The sequence below is a fragment of the Mesoplodon bidens genome, assembly GCF_964165515.1.
Source record: "Mesoplodon bidens genome assembly, chromosome: 2".
In the NCBI taxonomy this organism is placed as follows: domain Eukaryota; kingdom Metazoa; phylum Chordata; class Mammalia; order Artiodactyla; family Ziphiidae; genus Mesoplodon; species Mesoplodon bidens.
Window position 1 is genome coordinate 77,499,140 of NC_138177.1, and position 15,063 is coordinate 77,514,202.

Sequence of the window (15,063 nt, forward strand, 5' to 3'; positions counted from 1 at the left end):
CATTCTTCCTTTTCCGTACCCTTTGCCCACCTCTGCCATCTGAGGCATTAAGGAACTGTCCCATTCTCAAGAGCCCCCAAAGTAAGGCCAGAGGCGGGGTCGGCAAATTTAATTTCCTAATATATTGAGGGAAAAAAACATAACAGCAGCAACCCTTTTTCCTAAGGGGAGATCTTGTACCATATCTAGGGACAGGGATATAAAGATGAGGGGGTGGGGGACTTTGGGGCACATCCCCAGCTTCCCCTACAACTAAGCACAGTTTACCCTCTGCATTGTCAACATAGGGCTGTCCTTATCTACATGTTTTGAGAGGCTGAAGGTTCTGTTGTTCTTCCTTGAAAGAGAGCCTGTCCATACCTCTGTGTAGGGGCTGTCTGGAGGAAGGAGGGATGTCAGCCTACTCCTACAGTATTTTCTGGCCAGTCCCCTGCACCCCACTTTAGAAGCTCCCTGATAGGCGAGGGGAAGGCACCTGTGGTGACCAGGAAGGAGTCTATGCCTCGGTGGCTCGTGCTGAGGTGAAGACCACACTTTTCCGGTTTCCTAGTCTCTTCTTCCTGAAAGGGAGAATGGTTCGTGGAAATGGCTAATGTCCTAGGTGAAACAGATTAGAGGTGGAGTAGGCGAATGCTTTTCAATGCCAAAGAAAGGACTGGAGGAATGGAGAATAGGACCTCACCGAATCTTTCTAGCAATGAAATAAACAGCCAGCAGAAGGCAGAGACAGCCAACCAGGATTCCCACTCCCAGACTCAGCATTTCACCTGGGAGAGATAAAGATGGAAGGTGCCAGCCTAAGACTAACATAGATATTGAGCTTTTCCCTAACTCACTGAGGAGAACCCTACCCTGCACTCCACCCCTCGATACATGGGTAGGCCTGTCTTACCTGTGGTATACAAGGATCCCACTGTAAGGGAAGAAAACTTGGGTCAGTGAGACTAGATCCCCACCCCAGTTGGGAGTAGCACACTGTGCCAGTACTCGGGGTTGGGGCGTGGTTCCCAGTCCAAGCAAGTCCTGGAAATCCCTTCCCCTGTTAGCCTTCTTTTCCTTCCCAGGGGTTCCCTAGTTCCTGCCATTGAGTCCCCCAGTTTCCCGTCTCCTTTTCCGAGCCCTGTACAGTTACCTTGGATGAATGAAGCAGAGACCGTTCGCTGATTGAGAGGCTGGGGGGCTCGATAGTTCTGTACCAGGAGCTTAGAGGGCTCCTCTTCCGTGGAGAACAGTGTCTCTTGAAGATTTTCCAGCTGAGAAGGAGAATAGTGGGATTAAGGGACAAGTGGCACTCGCTCTCGGGTGTGGGAAAGCGTTTGAGGTTACAGCTATGTCTTTGCTGTCTCACCTCTCCACCACTCACCTGTCCCATTGAAATCTGGGCCCTTCGACTGAAGACTGTCCAGAGCACACTCTGGTAGCAGGGCGGTGTGGTGAGCGAGCCATTGTAACGGAAGAACTGTGCCAGCAGTGGGGGGAACAACTCTCTCAGGTTGAAGGGAGGCACCGAGGTCTTCTGATCTGGGCAAGAACAGACTAGGACTCATCTCCCTCTCAGTGCACCCTCGCTTACCTAGACAGGGCCCCTAGAAGCGAACACCCTACCCACCTCCGGCCCCAACTCACTGCCTTGTTCCAGGCCTCTCAGGCCTTTCTGAGAAATTTCCCTGAAGCCTAATTACTGTTACTTTGTCTTACGATCGATTTTTAGGGCTCACCTTTATGTCTGATTTCATGCAAGTGACTCAGAATGTGTTCATAAGCTGGATTCTTTGTCTCCCCCACCTGTATGGGGAGGAAAGGGTGAGAGAGTTTGGGATGAGTCCATGTTTGGAGTAAGACATCTGTGTATAGGATAAATAGTCAGAATGGGTTGCTGACTTGTCTTGGGAGGGCGACCAGCAACAGACATGGGAAAAATAGGACTGAGGGATGCAGAGAAAGTGGAGAGAGACCAAGGAGGGATTGGGGGCCACTGACCTCAATGAGGATGCCCAAGACAGCCAGGCCCTGAGGCCTCTGAGCAGCCTCACTTAAGCTTTCATAGGAATCAGAATCATAATGTACGATGTGGAGCTGAGGGAGGGGAGAGGGAATTGAATCATTTAATGTTTCTCCACTACCCCCTCCCAAAAGCTTTTATCCTAGCCACCACCACCACCTCTAGCATGCCCTAAATCTGTCCCACAAAGCTTGCCCTTTTCCCCCAAGTATGACTTTTCCCAGTTTCCAGATCCTTCCTTTCCCCTGGCACCGACAGTGCCTACCACTGTGTCCTAATCCAGGCTTTGCTCCCTGGTACCTCTGCAGCTGTGGCTTCGCCATTGATCTGGTGCTCTGACCCCCCCGGGGATCCTTTCTGACCCCAGTGCAGGTGGAGCTGGGCAGCTACGTATTTTCCGGCAAGTCCTTCCAGATACAGGGTAGGGGGCAGAGAGAGTTGCACTGTGAGGGAAAGAGAGCGAGTTAGGGTTGGTGGACGAATGTGGATACGTTCCCACCCCTGGGTCGCCACCACTTTGGGGAGATTTGGCCAGCCTTTTCTGTCTCCCTGCACAGCACCCACTTCTTCCCATAGGCCACTGCTTTTCTTTCTTCTTTTTGGCCGTGCCCTGTGTGCGGCATGTGGGATCTTAGTTCCCCGACCAGGGATCAAACCCGTGCCCCCTTGCAGTGGGAGCTCGGAGTTTTAACCCCTGGACCACTGGCTGGAAGTCCTAGCCGCTGCTTTTCAAGTAAAGATCAAGTCAATGCTATGATGCTAACCCACCCATAAAGCTTGATCATACACCTTCAGTTCCCACCTTTGGCTACAGGAGCCTGATCCCCATTCTCATGTCTCCAAATTTATAGATGAAACCTTCTGAGAATTTAGAAGTTAGGAGAATGCTTCTTCACTTCTGACTCCTAAGGTTGGAACTGGAGCTTATATCTCCTTGGAGGCCTGGTCTTTTTACCTGTGTGGCCATTATTGTGCAGGTCCAAAGGCTCGGTGCCAGGCTGTTCATATCCATGGGGCTGCAGAGGTAGCAACTCAGGGTCAAAAGTCACACTGTCTGTCTGAATGTTGATGGGGGACTGGGCATTGCTTCCACACTCAGGGTAAGAGGCTGGCCAGTGGTCTTGACCATGTGGACCTGGTGGGGGTTACCACAGACATATGTCCTGTCCTCCAGCCCCTAATCACCCTTCAGCAACCCTTCACCAAGCTATACCCGTGTGGAGGCAGAAATGCACTTCTCTCCACCCCAGATGAAGCCCCCAGTTGTGCGGGGCTGGGTGAGCAAGGAGCCCCTGCTGGACTTGCTGCTGCAGTCCCTTCACCTGCGCAGAGGCAGTGATGATTCCCCAGCTCTCCTGATGCATGGGGAGCAGTTGCTTTTACTTACTTGTCCTCTTGTTGGAAGACAAGAAAGCTAAATGAGAGGAAGAGGGGATGGATAGAAAGCCCGCATACCCAGAAAGGTGGGATTTGAGTAGGAGCAGGAAAACTGGGGAAATGAAATGGTCCTAGAGAGGTAGGGTCTCCTAGGGACCCCCCTATCAGGTGGCCTTAAGATTCAGATCTGCTGACTTTCCATCATTCACTTCTTGCTTTTGCACTGGACCTTGCATTGACTCTGGAATTCGGTTTAAGTTATTAATCAGAAACGCAAAGGAATCAGGTTCCACCTCTGCCAGGGTCACAAACTGTCCTGCCGACCTCTTCCTCACCCCTGACCTCAAGCTCTGTCCCAATTCCAGATTCAGGTGGGGGTAGGATCCATCAGGATAGAAAGAGAGCCAGGAGGAGAATTGGCAGCTAAGCTTATGGCGCCTTTCCCCACCCAGTTTCCTTTCCACTCCAGCTCCCTCACTCCCGCACAGATTGACTGAGGACATAACTGGCTTTTCTGCTGAATCAGGGGGTGTGGGATTTGATTGTTAGAACAGGGTCTAGGAATCATATATGTGAAAGCTGGGGCATGGGGAGTCGGGGAAGGAAGGAGCTAGGGTGAGAAGCTGGAGGAAACCTCCCCACCCACGTGGCTAAGTCTTCCGGCCAGGTGAAGAGGTCCCAGTGGGGAAGGGGTGTCGGTAGGCCTTGGGTTCTGCTCTCACCGTCATATGTCCAGTGTTGACCTGCAAGGCAGAGTAATTTGAGTTACAGCCAGCGCAGCCTGGGGCAGGGCCCTCCTCCACCCCGCCCCCCTTTCTCCTCCCTCTGCTCTAGCACTTCCCAAAGGAAGCCCTGAAACTGGACACCTTGGTGGAAAGGTCGAGGGGGGGGCCTATTTAAAATCACCAGCCAGGCTGTGTTTGTGCTTGCTGAGTAAAGGGGGAGGAGAAATGAAAAGAGATAAAGCCAGGAGACTAAAATTAACCTGGATCCAAATGTGCAAAATACCCAACCCTCACTTTTCTACAGCCTCTGCCAAGCCAATCTAACCCTTAGAAGATGGGGCTGAGGTGACGGTGTAGGGTTTGGAGGAGAGGGACTGGAACAAAGAGAGGGGCAAGAAGTTCAGCGTGGGCGGGCAGTGCTGCTGAGGGGAGAGAGCCATTATTCCTTTGCTTGGAGGCATTGCAGGAAAGAAGGCACTGAGCTGTAAATTAACATTTAAGCGCCTCCTCTGGTCCCAGGAACTCTAATAAAGGAAACTTTTCCATCACCAGGAACCTCTGCTCCCTAGATTCCCAGATGGCTGGGGAAGGTGGGAATCGGGCAGGGTCCACTCCACGTTGAGGGTAGTGGGTGGGCACAGGCCGCCAGGCTGGCAGGGACAGGATGAAAGTCAAGCGTTGTGTGTGGAAAAGAGCACTGCCAGCTGGGTCACATGCCAGGCTCTCGTGCAGTCCTGTCTCCAGCTAAAAGGTCGGGGGTTTGCTGGTCCAGCCCTCACCCAGGGCCAAACTGCTTCAAGGGGAAAGGGAGGCCTTCCTGCAGGTTGTCTCTGCATTATTCAAATTGCTAGAAACTTTGGAGAAAAATTCTAACTTCCTCCCTGTCTCTCTCTCTCTCTCTCTTATTCCCTTAAATAAATCCCTCAGACTTCTAAGATATCCTTGATCTCCTCGTTGGGCTCTTCTGCTGGCCTCTTCTGCTGGCCCATCCCTTCGTTCAGACAATTCTGAAAAGCAGCGCAAGGGAGGGCTGGAGGCAGCCTCTCACTCACCAGCTCGGTGGGACACTTCAACAACTCGAATTCCCTGGTTCTGGGCAGGCTGAGAGCCTTGCCCTTCCCCTCCCACCAAATCCTCAACACAGTAGTTTTACATCTCTTCCTCCTTTTTCCCAATTTGTTCCTTTCTCCTCAGGTGCAATTTACAACTCTCCTCGGCTGGGTGCCCCTCCCCATCATCTTCTTTGTGTTCCCCTTCTGCACTCTAGATACCCCCCTCATCCTGTTCTTCCAACAAATTTTAATTACACACCTGCTATGTGCTAGGCACAGGGATCACAAAAATGAGGGGTAGGGGTTCTGGGGACATTCCTGGAGCACCTCGGCCTGTTCCCCCCAAGAGCCCTTCCTCCTCTCCTGGGAGTTCCTGAAAGTCCTGTGTAAATTGTAAAGGGCCCAACAGTGTTGACTGCTATTGCTACAGCTTTCAGGAAAAACCGGGAAATTAGTCGCCCCATAGAACCGAGAGGGGACTTTGGCTATGAGGTTCATAGGGATCAGGGTGTGAGTTTGGCAGGATGCAGGAGTATCACCCCCACCCCATCAGTCCTCTATCCTTGCACTCCAGGCCTCTTTGGCTCCCTAATTGGATGAGTTTGTAAATAAAGAAGACCAGGAGGGTTGCCTGGGACCAGGGCAGTAGGGGAAAGAGCTCCGGAGAGACTTTGTAGCCTGCAAAGTGACTCCCGCAGTGTGTACACATCCTGACCCAGGCTAGTTTGCCCCCATCCCCACAAACAGCAAGGCTGGAATGGCAAAGGGAAAAGAAGGAAAGTGGTCTCCTCCCCAGTCCTGTCTTTTTCCCTGCATCCCTGAGCCTATTATTCTAGCCCTAGGCTTCCTCTTACACTCCTCCTCCTCCATTAAGCATGCACGGCAACATGTGTACATCAGCACACACAGACACACACACAGACATCCAGATGTACCTACCCCCGTTGGCAGCCAGGGTCCAAATCACCTCTAGCAGGAGGGTGAAGAACAACATGGTATCCCTGGAAGGAACACAAGGTACTGGGAGTTTGGGGACTAGAGGACTAGGGCAGGGAGAGGGGGGAATAGAGGAGGGGAGAGAGAGAGGCGGAGGGCTGGGGGAGAGAGAATAGAAGTTTCCTGGAGTTGAGTGTATTTATCTTTTTCTCTTGCTTTCTTTGTGTCTCTTCGGGCTTCCAGGGGATTTAGTTTTCAGTGGGGTACCGTGAGTTTCTGGGTCCCCAGGATAAATCTCTCTCTGCCTCTCTTTCTGCCCTCTCTTTTTTTATCTCCCTCTGCAGTCTTCACTCCACTTGCCGGCCAGCTACTGCACAATTGCCTCCCTCTTTTAAGGTGGCCCTGGACGGGTGTACGTGGGGAGTGGGGACTGTCTGGGTCGCTGGCGAACAGCTCCTTAAATAGCTGGTTAAGCATGCAGGATGGCCTTGCTCAGAGTGAAGGGCGGCGGGTTTCGCAGGAACCCTGGCCCTGGCTCAGGAGCCCAGCTGGGGTGAGCTCTTCCTTCCTCTGCTATTTACACAGACACTGTTGAGAAGGGTGTCCCCTGGAATGGGCGGGGGCAGGAATGGAGGGTTTGGGGGTCCGATCCTTTGGGGTCCCATCCAGCTCCCTCAGGGGTTCTTATTCCCCATCTGGCTTCTCCTCAGATGGTGGGAGGACCCGTTCCCCACGCCCTGCAGAATGTGAGCGCCCTGGAATAAGAAGAGTGCAGAGTTAGGAGAGAGGTAAAGGAGAGGGAGCTGGGAGACTCAGGGTGCGGGTGGAGGGGAGGAAGTCAAGGACCAGAACGTGGGGTGTGGAAAGTAAGGAAGAGAAGTGAGGCAAAGAGAATTTGTTTGGAGCAATCTCTTTCTCCTGCGCCTGTCACCACCCGCTTCCCACGGTGAGGCTGGGTCCACGTGCCTGTGTGGCCTGGGAGGGGGGTGGTTTTGTTTGCTGAATAAAGCCCATTTGTGTGCCCAGTGGGGGGCGGGGCTGCAGCAACACCCTGGAAAGACAGCGGCTCCAACTGTCAGGCCCAGCCATCTCCCTCCCCAGGGAGCCCAGATCTAGGGCGGCTTTTGTCACCAAAGAGGACACTGACCCCTGGCACGGTGGCCAGGACAGGAGGTGAGATGGGGTGACCTCAGAAACAATCACTACCGCCATCAGAAAAAAAGCGGACTCCAGGGAAAGAGAGGGGAGGGAGCAGAGAGAGACCATGTGATCCCGTTGGAGTGGAAGAGGGGCCCAGGGTCTTCCCTCCTGCCCAACAAAGGGCTGAGGCAGGACTTTTGGGACTGAGTGAAACCTGCCACCAGAGAACTGGGCAAGTGGAGCATAGAGGCTGCTGAGTCTCAGGAATGTGGGCTGGTGCTTGTTCCCCCACGGGACTGGAAATCCCGATTGGAATGTACATCCTAAATCCCTCATTACAGAATGTGAAACCCAAAGATAACTTCAGGCCAGACTTCGAAACCTCTTTTTCCTCCATACCCTTCACCGGAGTCACAGCCAGAAGGATGCACCCGTTTGAGCTCCTTCTGCCCTCCTTGCTTCTGCCAAGTAGCAATAAATAGCCAAAACAAAGGGAGCGGAAGCGAAATAAGGGTGCAGGATAAAAGCCAAGTGAACAGAATAATGCATATGCTAGATCATCAGCCCCTGCAGAAGCAGGAGCCTACCATGCTTTTCTGTCCACTGTGATTGATCTGCAAAGCAAAGCCATTTTGTAGATGTCATTTCCTTTTTAATTCTTTCATCACCCTCTGAATTGCTTTTCCCTTACAGACAAGTTTTATGTTTTGAAGTTCCCCCCAAAGCCCCACTCATCCCATCTAAGAAGAAGAAAAGGCTTAAAGTGTAAATTAGACTTCCTGGGAATCAGGACAGTTAACACAGAGGAACAGAAAAAAGGAAGAAAGCAGAGACATCTTTTGCAAGGTAGGAAAGAAGAGGCCCGGACAGAATGACCTCTGCCCGGACAGAGTTCCCCTGGAGTGTCTGGGGCTGCGATGCAGCCTCCCAAGGTAGGTAATGTGTCTTACCAGGCGCCACCTCCTGGTTGTCTATGAATTTTTTAATTTTTAAAGTTTCAGTTCAAAATGTTTTGCGTGTGATTCCTTCTGGGAAGTGTTTCACTACCGGTGGGCTTTGGGATTTTGACTACACAACTGAATAATGTTTCACAAAGATGTCTTAGCCCCAAATCAGCACCTTCCCACTTCTGAGTGAGCAGCCCCTCCAGGCCCTCATGCTTCCCAAAGGGACAAAGGCCCTGGTATCTAGGAGAGAGGGGGAAAGGAGGCAAACTCCAGGGACTTGCCTTTATTTATTTACTTTTTAAAATTTTTATTGGAGTTGCCTTTATTTTTACCTTTGGCTTTACTGTGGATATTTCTGTTGTCACCAGGCTGATTTGGAGTAGTGTCAGGAGGACCCCTACATGTTAAAAAAAAAAGTAAAGCCCCCCACAGTTGCTACTCAAACTCTGACGCCTTTGTTTTAATTCCTACTTCTCCCTCTCTAGCCCTTTGCTCACTCTGGGGTTGGCTAAAACCCTACTAAAACCAAGTTCTGCTGCCTTCTGGCGCCATCTCCTGTCCTTCCAAATGCAGTGACATGTGAACCAGTCAGAGAGTCAAAGGTATCCAAGTGTGGTGACTTTTGGGTTTGATTTTTCTTGCCTTGTTTTATTTATTTATTTATTTGGCTGTGCCGGGTCTTAGTCACGGCACGTGGGATCTTTGTTGTGGCATGCATGTGAGATCTAGTTCCCTGACCGGGGATCGAGCCTGGCCCCCCTGCATTGGGAGCGTGGAGTTTTAAGCACTGGACCACCAGGTAAGTCCCAAGGGTTTGTTTTTTCTTAAGAGGTCCTTTTTCTTCTTTTTAATAAATTTATTTATTTATTTATTTTTGGCTGCGTTGGGTCTTCCTCTAGCCGCATGTGGGCTACTCTTCAAGTGCATGGGCTTCTCATTGCGGTGGCTTGTTGCAGAGCACAGGCTCTAGGCACGTGGGCTTCAGTAGTTGTGGCACGCAGGCTCAGTTGTTGTGTCTTGAGGGCTTCAGCAGTTGTGGCTCACGGGCTCTAGAGCGCAGGCTCAGTAATTGTGGTGCACGGACTTAGTTGCCCTGCGGTATGTGGGATCTTCCCGAACCAGGGCTTGAACTCATGTCCCCTGCATTGGCAGGCTGATTCTTAACCACTGCGCCACCAGGGAAGTCCCTTAAAGGGTCCTTTCTTAAAAGGATATTTAAACTTACTAAATATGGTAAATAGTCTAAAACACCTTGCAGTAACCCACTAAGTGCTCTGAGTTTGTGTGGTGGGGAATATGAGAGTTCAGTGGGGGAGGGAGGCAGATCAAAAGGAAAGAGGAATGGTCAACACAGGAATTTGCTCAAACAGTACAGGTGGTGACTAATTGCCTAGAAGAGAGAATCGATGAGGAGACAGAATTAGATGGATTCAGTTCCCTAAAAGGGCAAGCAACTTTGCGCCCTGAGTAACATAGACCCAGAGATAGTCTATTTTGATAATCACATTTATTATCACACTCTTGTCTTCTAACACACTGGTACTGAAGGCCCTTAAGCAAACACAAAAGCTTTCAAGAATTAAAGTCAAAGTAATTTGGGGGAGGGGCTGGTCAGAACTCTGGATCATTTTCTCGGTTTTCCAGTTCACATCACATGACAGATGCAGTATGAGAATCTTGTAGACAGAAGACAGGTCACAGTTTGTGGTCTGAAATGTTTCAACTTTAATTAAAAAGGAGTAACTTTGTGTCATGCATTGATTCCATGCTCAGAACACTGCCTGGTACATAAATATTTGCTGATTGAATGAATGAGTCTAGTCACTGGAATATTTATTTACTTTCTTTCTGCCTTTTCACAGAATTTTAGGCCAGGAGGGTCCTCAGGCATCCTTTCAACTCCCTTGTTATACCCTATAAAGACTGAGTTTTGAGGGATTTATGGATTCTCCCATGGCTAGTCATAGAGCTGCTAAGCTAAACCAGAAAAAGGATATAGGCGCCATTGAACTTTCTCTTTTCGGTTTTCAAACGTCATTGTACATCAGAATCACCTGGAAAGCTTGTTAAAATACGGATTTCTGGGCCTCTGCCCCAAGGTTTCTGATTCTGTAGGTTTGGGGTATGTCCAGAGATTTGCATTTTTTGATAGGTAAAAAGTAGATTTATTAATAACGCTTTGTAAAGAGGTTGGAGGAAAATGGGGCACAAGAGGATGGTCATGTCCCAGGTCTTGGGCAAGTTCCTGGGACAGACTGCCAAGTGAGGGTCCTTGGCTTCACTCAGGAAAGAATTCAAGAGAGAGCCATAGTAAAGTGAAAGCAGAGAGACACATTCCATAGGCAGAATGTGGTCCTTCTCTGAAGGTGAGAACGGCCCAGAGGTTTGCATTTCTAATAGGTCCCCAGGTGACCTGTTAGGTGGTGCTGGTCTGAGGGCCCACACTCGAGAATCAGTGCCCTACACCTATTGGAGGAGCAGAGGTGGTAAGGAGTTTGCTTTTTTTTTTTTTCTTTTTGCCGCACGGCCTGGCTTGATCTTAGTTCCCCAGCGAGGGATTGAACCTGGGCCACGGCAGTGAAAGCACCAAGACCTAACCACTGGACTGCCAGGGAATTCCCAGGAATTTGCCATTCTTTGTAGAGATTCCAGCCATCTGGAATTGTTCTTGCAGTCCCTTTTGCAAAGGTTAGCAACAATACTTTCACTAGTTTACAAACATATATTGAGTACTTCTAGGTGCTAGGCAACATGGCAGGCCCTAGAAATAAAAAATTAATGACATAACCCCAGCCCTCAAGAACTTCACAATCTCTTTAGGGGATGCAGATACCTTACCCAATTACTAGAATACAACAGTGAGAAGTTCTAAATAGTGGTAGAACAAAGTGTTATGTGAACCAAGGGGGGTGGACAATTAGCAGTGAGATTTTCTTTAGCTGATGTCAACAACCTTTCCACAGGATGGGTGCATAACCAGGGCCTATAGTTATATATGAGAACATAAAAAGTGCACTCCACAGCAGGCAGACCCATGCTTCACTGTCTCTGAGATGACACCAAAGGATATGTTATGTTAAAGCAGGATTCTCCTTAATATATTTAATAAACTGCTTCCTCTGCAAGGAAGGATATCATGGTGCCCTGGAATTACAATAATTTGTTCCATCTGCTCTGGTGGCCATCTCATTCTGCCTGACTTCTCCCTTTTCTTTTTATTCTCTACCATTCATCTAACTCAAATGAAGGTTGTGTTCCAACCCAAGCAAAAAACAGTAACACTTATGCCACTTCCCTTCAATAGTGAGAAGATTCTAGTTAAAGATATCTTTTTCTTTGTTTTTTAAAGAATTGTTATGTCTGAATTGCTATAGGAATAGGAATCAGATGATAATATAGCAAAATCTTGTGACGATGTTAGCTTATTACTGGTTTAATCATCCCCCAAATAAGAAGTCCGTTCTCAGATCAGATTGTGACAAATGATTTGGGTTTTCTTTGAAACCTTAAAGGAAAAGAGCTTGCTGTGCTTTCATCGACATTTTATTTGCTTCAAAATATCTATACTTTTTTTAAAAAAGAGCATGAGTCTTGAAGGGTAAAGTGGCTTGGCTGGGGTCATGTAGAAATATTACTAGGACAAAGCAGCAGGCTCTGACAGACCCACCACTCAAAATGTAAGATACTTTAAAAACAAAACCAAAAACCTTTAAAGGAAACAGATGACATTTTTGACTCTGGCTGCTTCTGCCTCAGTTAATTCCCTGTAGCTGGTGGGGAGTCATTGCTTTGAGGAGGAAATACAGATACAAAACCAACAAACCTTTTTTTTTTTTTAAAGGTTCAAGTCATTTCTAAGGCAATACCTGCAAAAGTGAAATGCAGTTATTTATGAGCTCATAGATCCTGCATTCTCCCCATTTTTCTACCATCAAACATGCTTATTGTTTCATGTATTACATATATTTTATTTAAATAGCACCATCACTGGCTGGTTACAAATCCATGCACATTGGCAAGAATTTCTTTTTGTTCCTTTTTTAAAAAATAAAAAGGTAATGTTGGAGTTGGCTCCAGAATGGTAGAGAATATCAGATCTTAGCAATGGCTTGTCACTTTTCCTCTTAATTATTATTATACAATATACAAATAATACCTGATTATTTTAAGGAAAAGAGAAGATTCCAAAAAGCAAAAAAGAAAAATAACATCACTCAAAATTCTCCCAATTAGAGATAACCACTGTTACCATTCTGCTAACTTACAATCTTTTTTCTATGATGCTATATCTAAATGCATATGTTTTGTGTGTATAGATATTATTTTTTTTTACAAAAATAGGACCAAGCTATACACATAATGGGCCTATAACCTTTTTTCTTGACACTATTTTGTTAACATTCTTCTGTGTCAATAAATATATATCCCTGTCAGCAATTTAAACTGCATAGTATTGTATAGTAGAAACCCAATGTGTTTAACTAATCCTCTGCCTTTGGACTGGTAGGTTTTTTTTGTTTTTTGTTTTTTAAAAAATTTTTACCTATGACAAACAATACTTCAATCAGAATATTCTTGTTCATATATATTTACACATTTGTCCAACTCTTTCCTAGAAGTAGAATTGAAAGAGAGTGTATACTTAAAAAAAAACAACTCTTTATTATGAAAAATTTCAAACTCATTCCTTTTGTTAAACTCACGTTTCTGGAGGTATAATTTACATGGAGTAAAATTCACCCTTTTTTTTCCCAGTACGCGGGCCTCTCACTGTTGTGGTCTCTCCCGTTGCGGAGCACAGGCTCCGGACGCACAGGCTCAGTGGCCATGCCTCACGGGCCCAGCCGCTCTGCAGCATGTGGGATCCTCCTGGACCGGGGCACGAACCCGTGTCCCCTGCATTGGCAGGCGGACTCTCAACCACTGCGCCACCAGGGAAGCCCCACCATTTTTAGTGTAGAGTTCTATGAGTTTTGACAAATGCATAAAGCAGTGTAACCACCATCATAATCAGGACATCACCCTGTCCCGGACATAATTCCTGATCTGTTTCTGACCCTATAAGTTGGCCTTTTCCAGAATGTCTTATGCATTAAATTATACAGCATGTAGCCTTTTGAGTCAGGTTTTTTTCACTCGGCATTCATTCATGTTGTTGCGTATCAGGAGTTTGCTTCATTTTACTGCTGAGTTTTTCCGTTATACAGTTGTACACAGTTGGTTTATCCATTCACTAGTTGAAGAATATGTGGGCTGTTTTTAGTTTTCAGCAACCACAAGTAAAACCACTATAAACATTCAAGTACAGGTTTTTGAGTGGACATATGTTTTTATTGTTCTTAACTAAATACCTAGTGCTGGGTCGTGTGGTAAGTGTATGTTTAACTTTGTGAAAACTGCCTAACTGTTCTTCATATGTTTTTATTCCCACCAGCAGTGTTTGAGAGCTCCAGTTGCTCCAGCACTTGATACAGTCAGTTGAAAAAAAAGGAGCCAGTCTAATAGGTGTGTAGTGATATTTCATTTTGGTTTTAATTTGGGGTGTGTACTATTTATTTATTTATTTATTTATGGCTGCGTTGGGTCTTCGTTGCTGCGCGTGGGCTTTCTCTAGTTACGGTGAGCGGGGGCTACTCTTCGTTGCGGTGTGCGGGCCTCTCATTGCAGTGGCTTCTCTTGTTGTGGAGCACGGGCTCTAGGCGTGCGGGCTTCAGTAGTTGTGGCATGCGGGCTCAGTAGTTGTGGCTCGCGGGCTTTAGAACGCAGGTTCAGTAGCTGTGGCGCGTGGGCTTAGTTGCTCTGCGGCATGTGGGATCTTCCCGGACCAGGGCTTGATCCCGTGTTCCCTGCATTGGCAGGCGGATTCTTAACCACTGCGCCACCAGGGAAGCCCTGTTTCTTCTGTTTTAGCCCTATGCTCACCCTCACCTTCAAGGGTTCTTAGTGTTTCCAAATTCAAAATCTTTGTGGGGCTCTACAGTGTAAATCAGTTTGTCTCTCAATCTCCTGCAGGCAGTAAGGTTTCAACTTTCTCCTCTCTGCTAAGACAATTACCTCTAGTCTAATGGGGTCTCTGAGGGGGTCCCAATAATAGCATTCCTTCCTTGTGCAAGCATCCTGAACAAGTTGGGAAATAAAGCAAAAAGTAAATATGGAGGTCAACATATCTCCTTTATTACTGTTGGAGGCCAGATTGGAGGATGCAGCTTAGTTTGAGAGTCAGTGGGCCTGCTAACTGTACCCCAGAATCAGGCAGCCTGGATTGGGGCAGACCTCAGTGTGGAGGAGCACAGCAGAATGTGTGTTCTGATGAACAGGCTCTCTCTCCCAGGAGCACAGAGGATGGAGGGAAGTGGAATACTCCACTTAGGGTGGATGAACAAAGGACTGGGAGAGGCCCAGCTGTACTAACTGAGCTCTTTTTTTCAAGAAGGAAAACATCAGAAGTGAGGAGAAAGCATTTCTGAACTACATGGTTCATCAGCTTTACAGATTCCATAATTTTGTTGAGCTCTCTCATCAACTGTCTTCTCCTTGTTCAGTCTCTTTGTCCTTTTGGGTTTAGGTTTATTCCTTCAAAGTCATTTTAGTGGGTTTGGGAAGGAATAGAGGTAAGTATGTACTATATTAAATTCTCCATGTTTAACTAGAAGTTTCAAGTTATTTTTTGAAAGTTACCTTGTTATCAAGGTTACACATTTCTTTTAAGGTAACTATTATCTGTGCTACTGGAGAAATGCAATGATGCAATAATTCTTAGAGTGCAAAATCTCTAAATCATTTCTATTTGATATTGCAATATAGGTTTATTTCTAGGAGACTTACTCTCCCAATTTTGTTTTACTTTGACTAATGTTAAAACTGGTTTGTACTCCCTTAGCATA

At 47.4% G+C, this 15,063-nt stretch overlaps 1 protein-coding gene across 1 annotated transcript; it reads right to left on the reverse strand.

Moving 5' to 3' along the window:
• Nucleotides 1-328: 328 nt before the first annotated feature.
• On the reverse strand, nt 329-8,164 carry CA14 (carbonic anhydrase 14). The gene is made up of 12 exons (XM_081218270.1): nt 7,632-8,164; nt 6,096-6,157; nt 4,102-4,122; nt 2,958-3,137; nt 2,303-2,445; nt 1,981-2,076; nt 1,719-1,785; nt 1,364-1,521; nt 1,133-1,253; nt 893-913; nt 683-767; nt 329-560 (listed from the first exon to the last, which is right to left on the reverse strand). Exons 2-12 carry the CDS (start codon nt 6,148-6,150, stop codon nt 497-499), a joined length of 1,011 nt encoding a protein of 336 aa, XP_081074396.1. The 5' UTR covers nt 6,151-6,157; nt 7,632-8,164; the 3' UTR covers nt 329-496.
• Nucleotides 8,165-15,063: the final 6,899 nt, after the last annotated feature.

Coding starts and splice junctions, on each gene's coding strand:
- CA14 (XM_081218270.1), bottom strand. CDS start 6,150: ATGTTGTTCTTCACCCTCCTGCTAGAGGTGATTTGGACCCTGGCTGCC. Junction 1,522..1,718: donor GCATGAAATCAGACATAAAG/GTGAGCCCTAAA, acceptor GTTCTTGCCCAG/ATCAGAAGACCTCGGTGCCT. Junction 768..892: donor GGGATCCTTGTATACCACAG/GTAAGACAGGCC, acceptor TATCTCTCCCAG/GTGAAATGCTGAGTCTGGGA.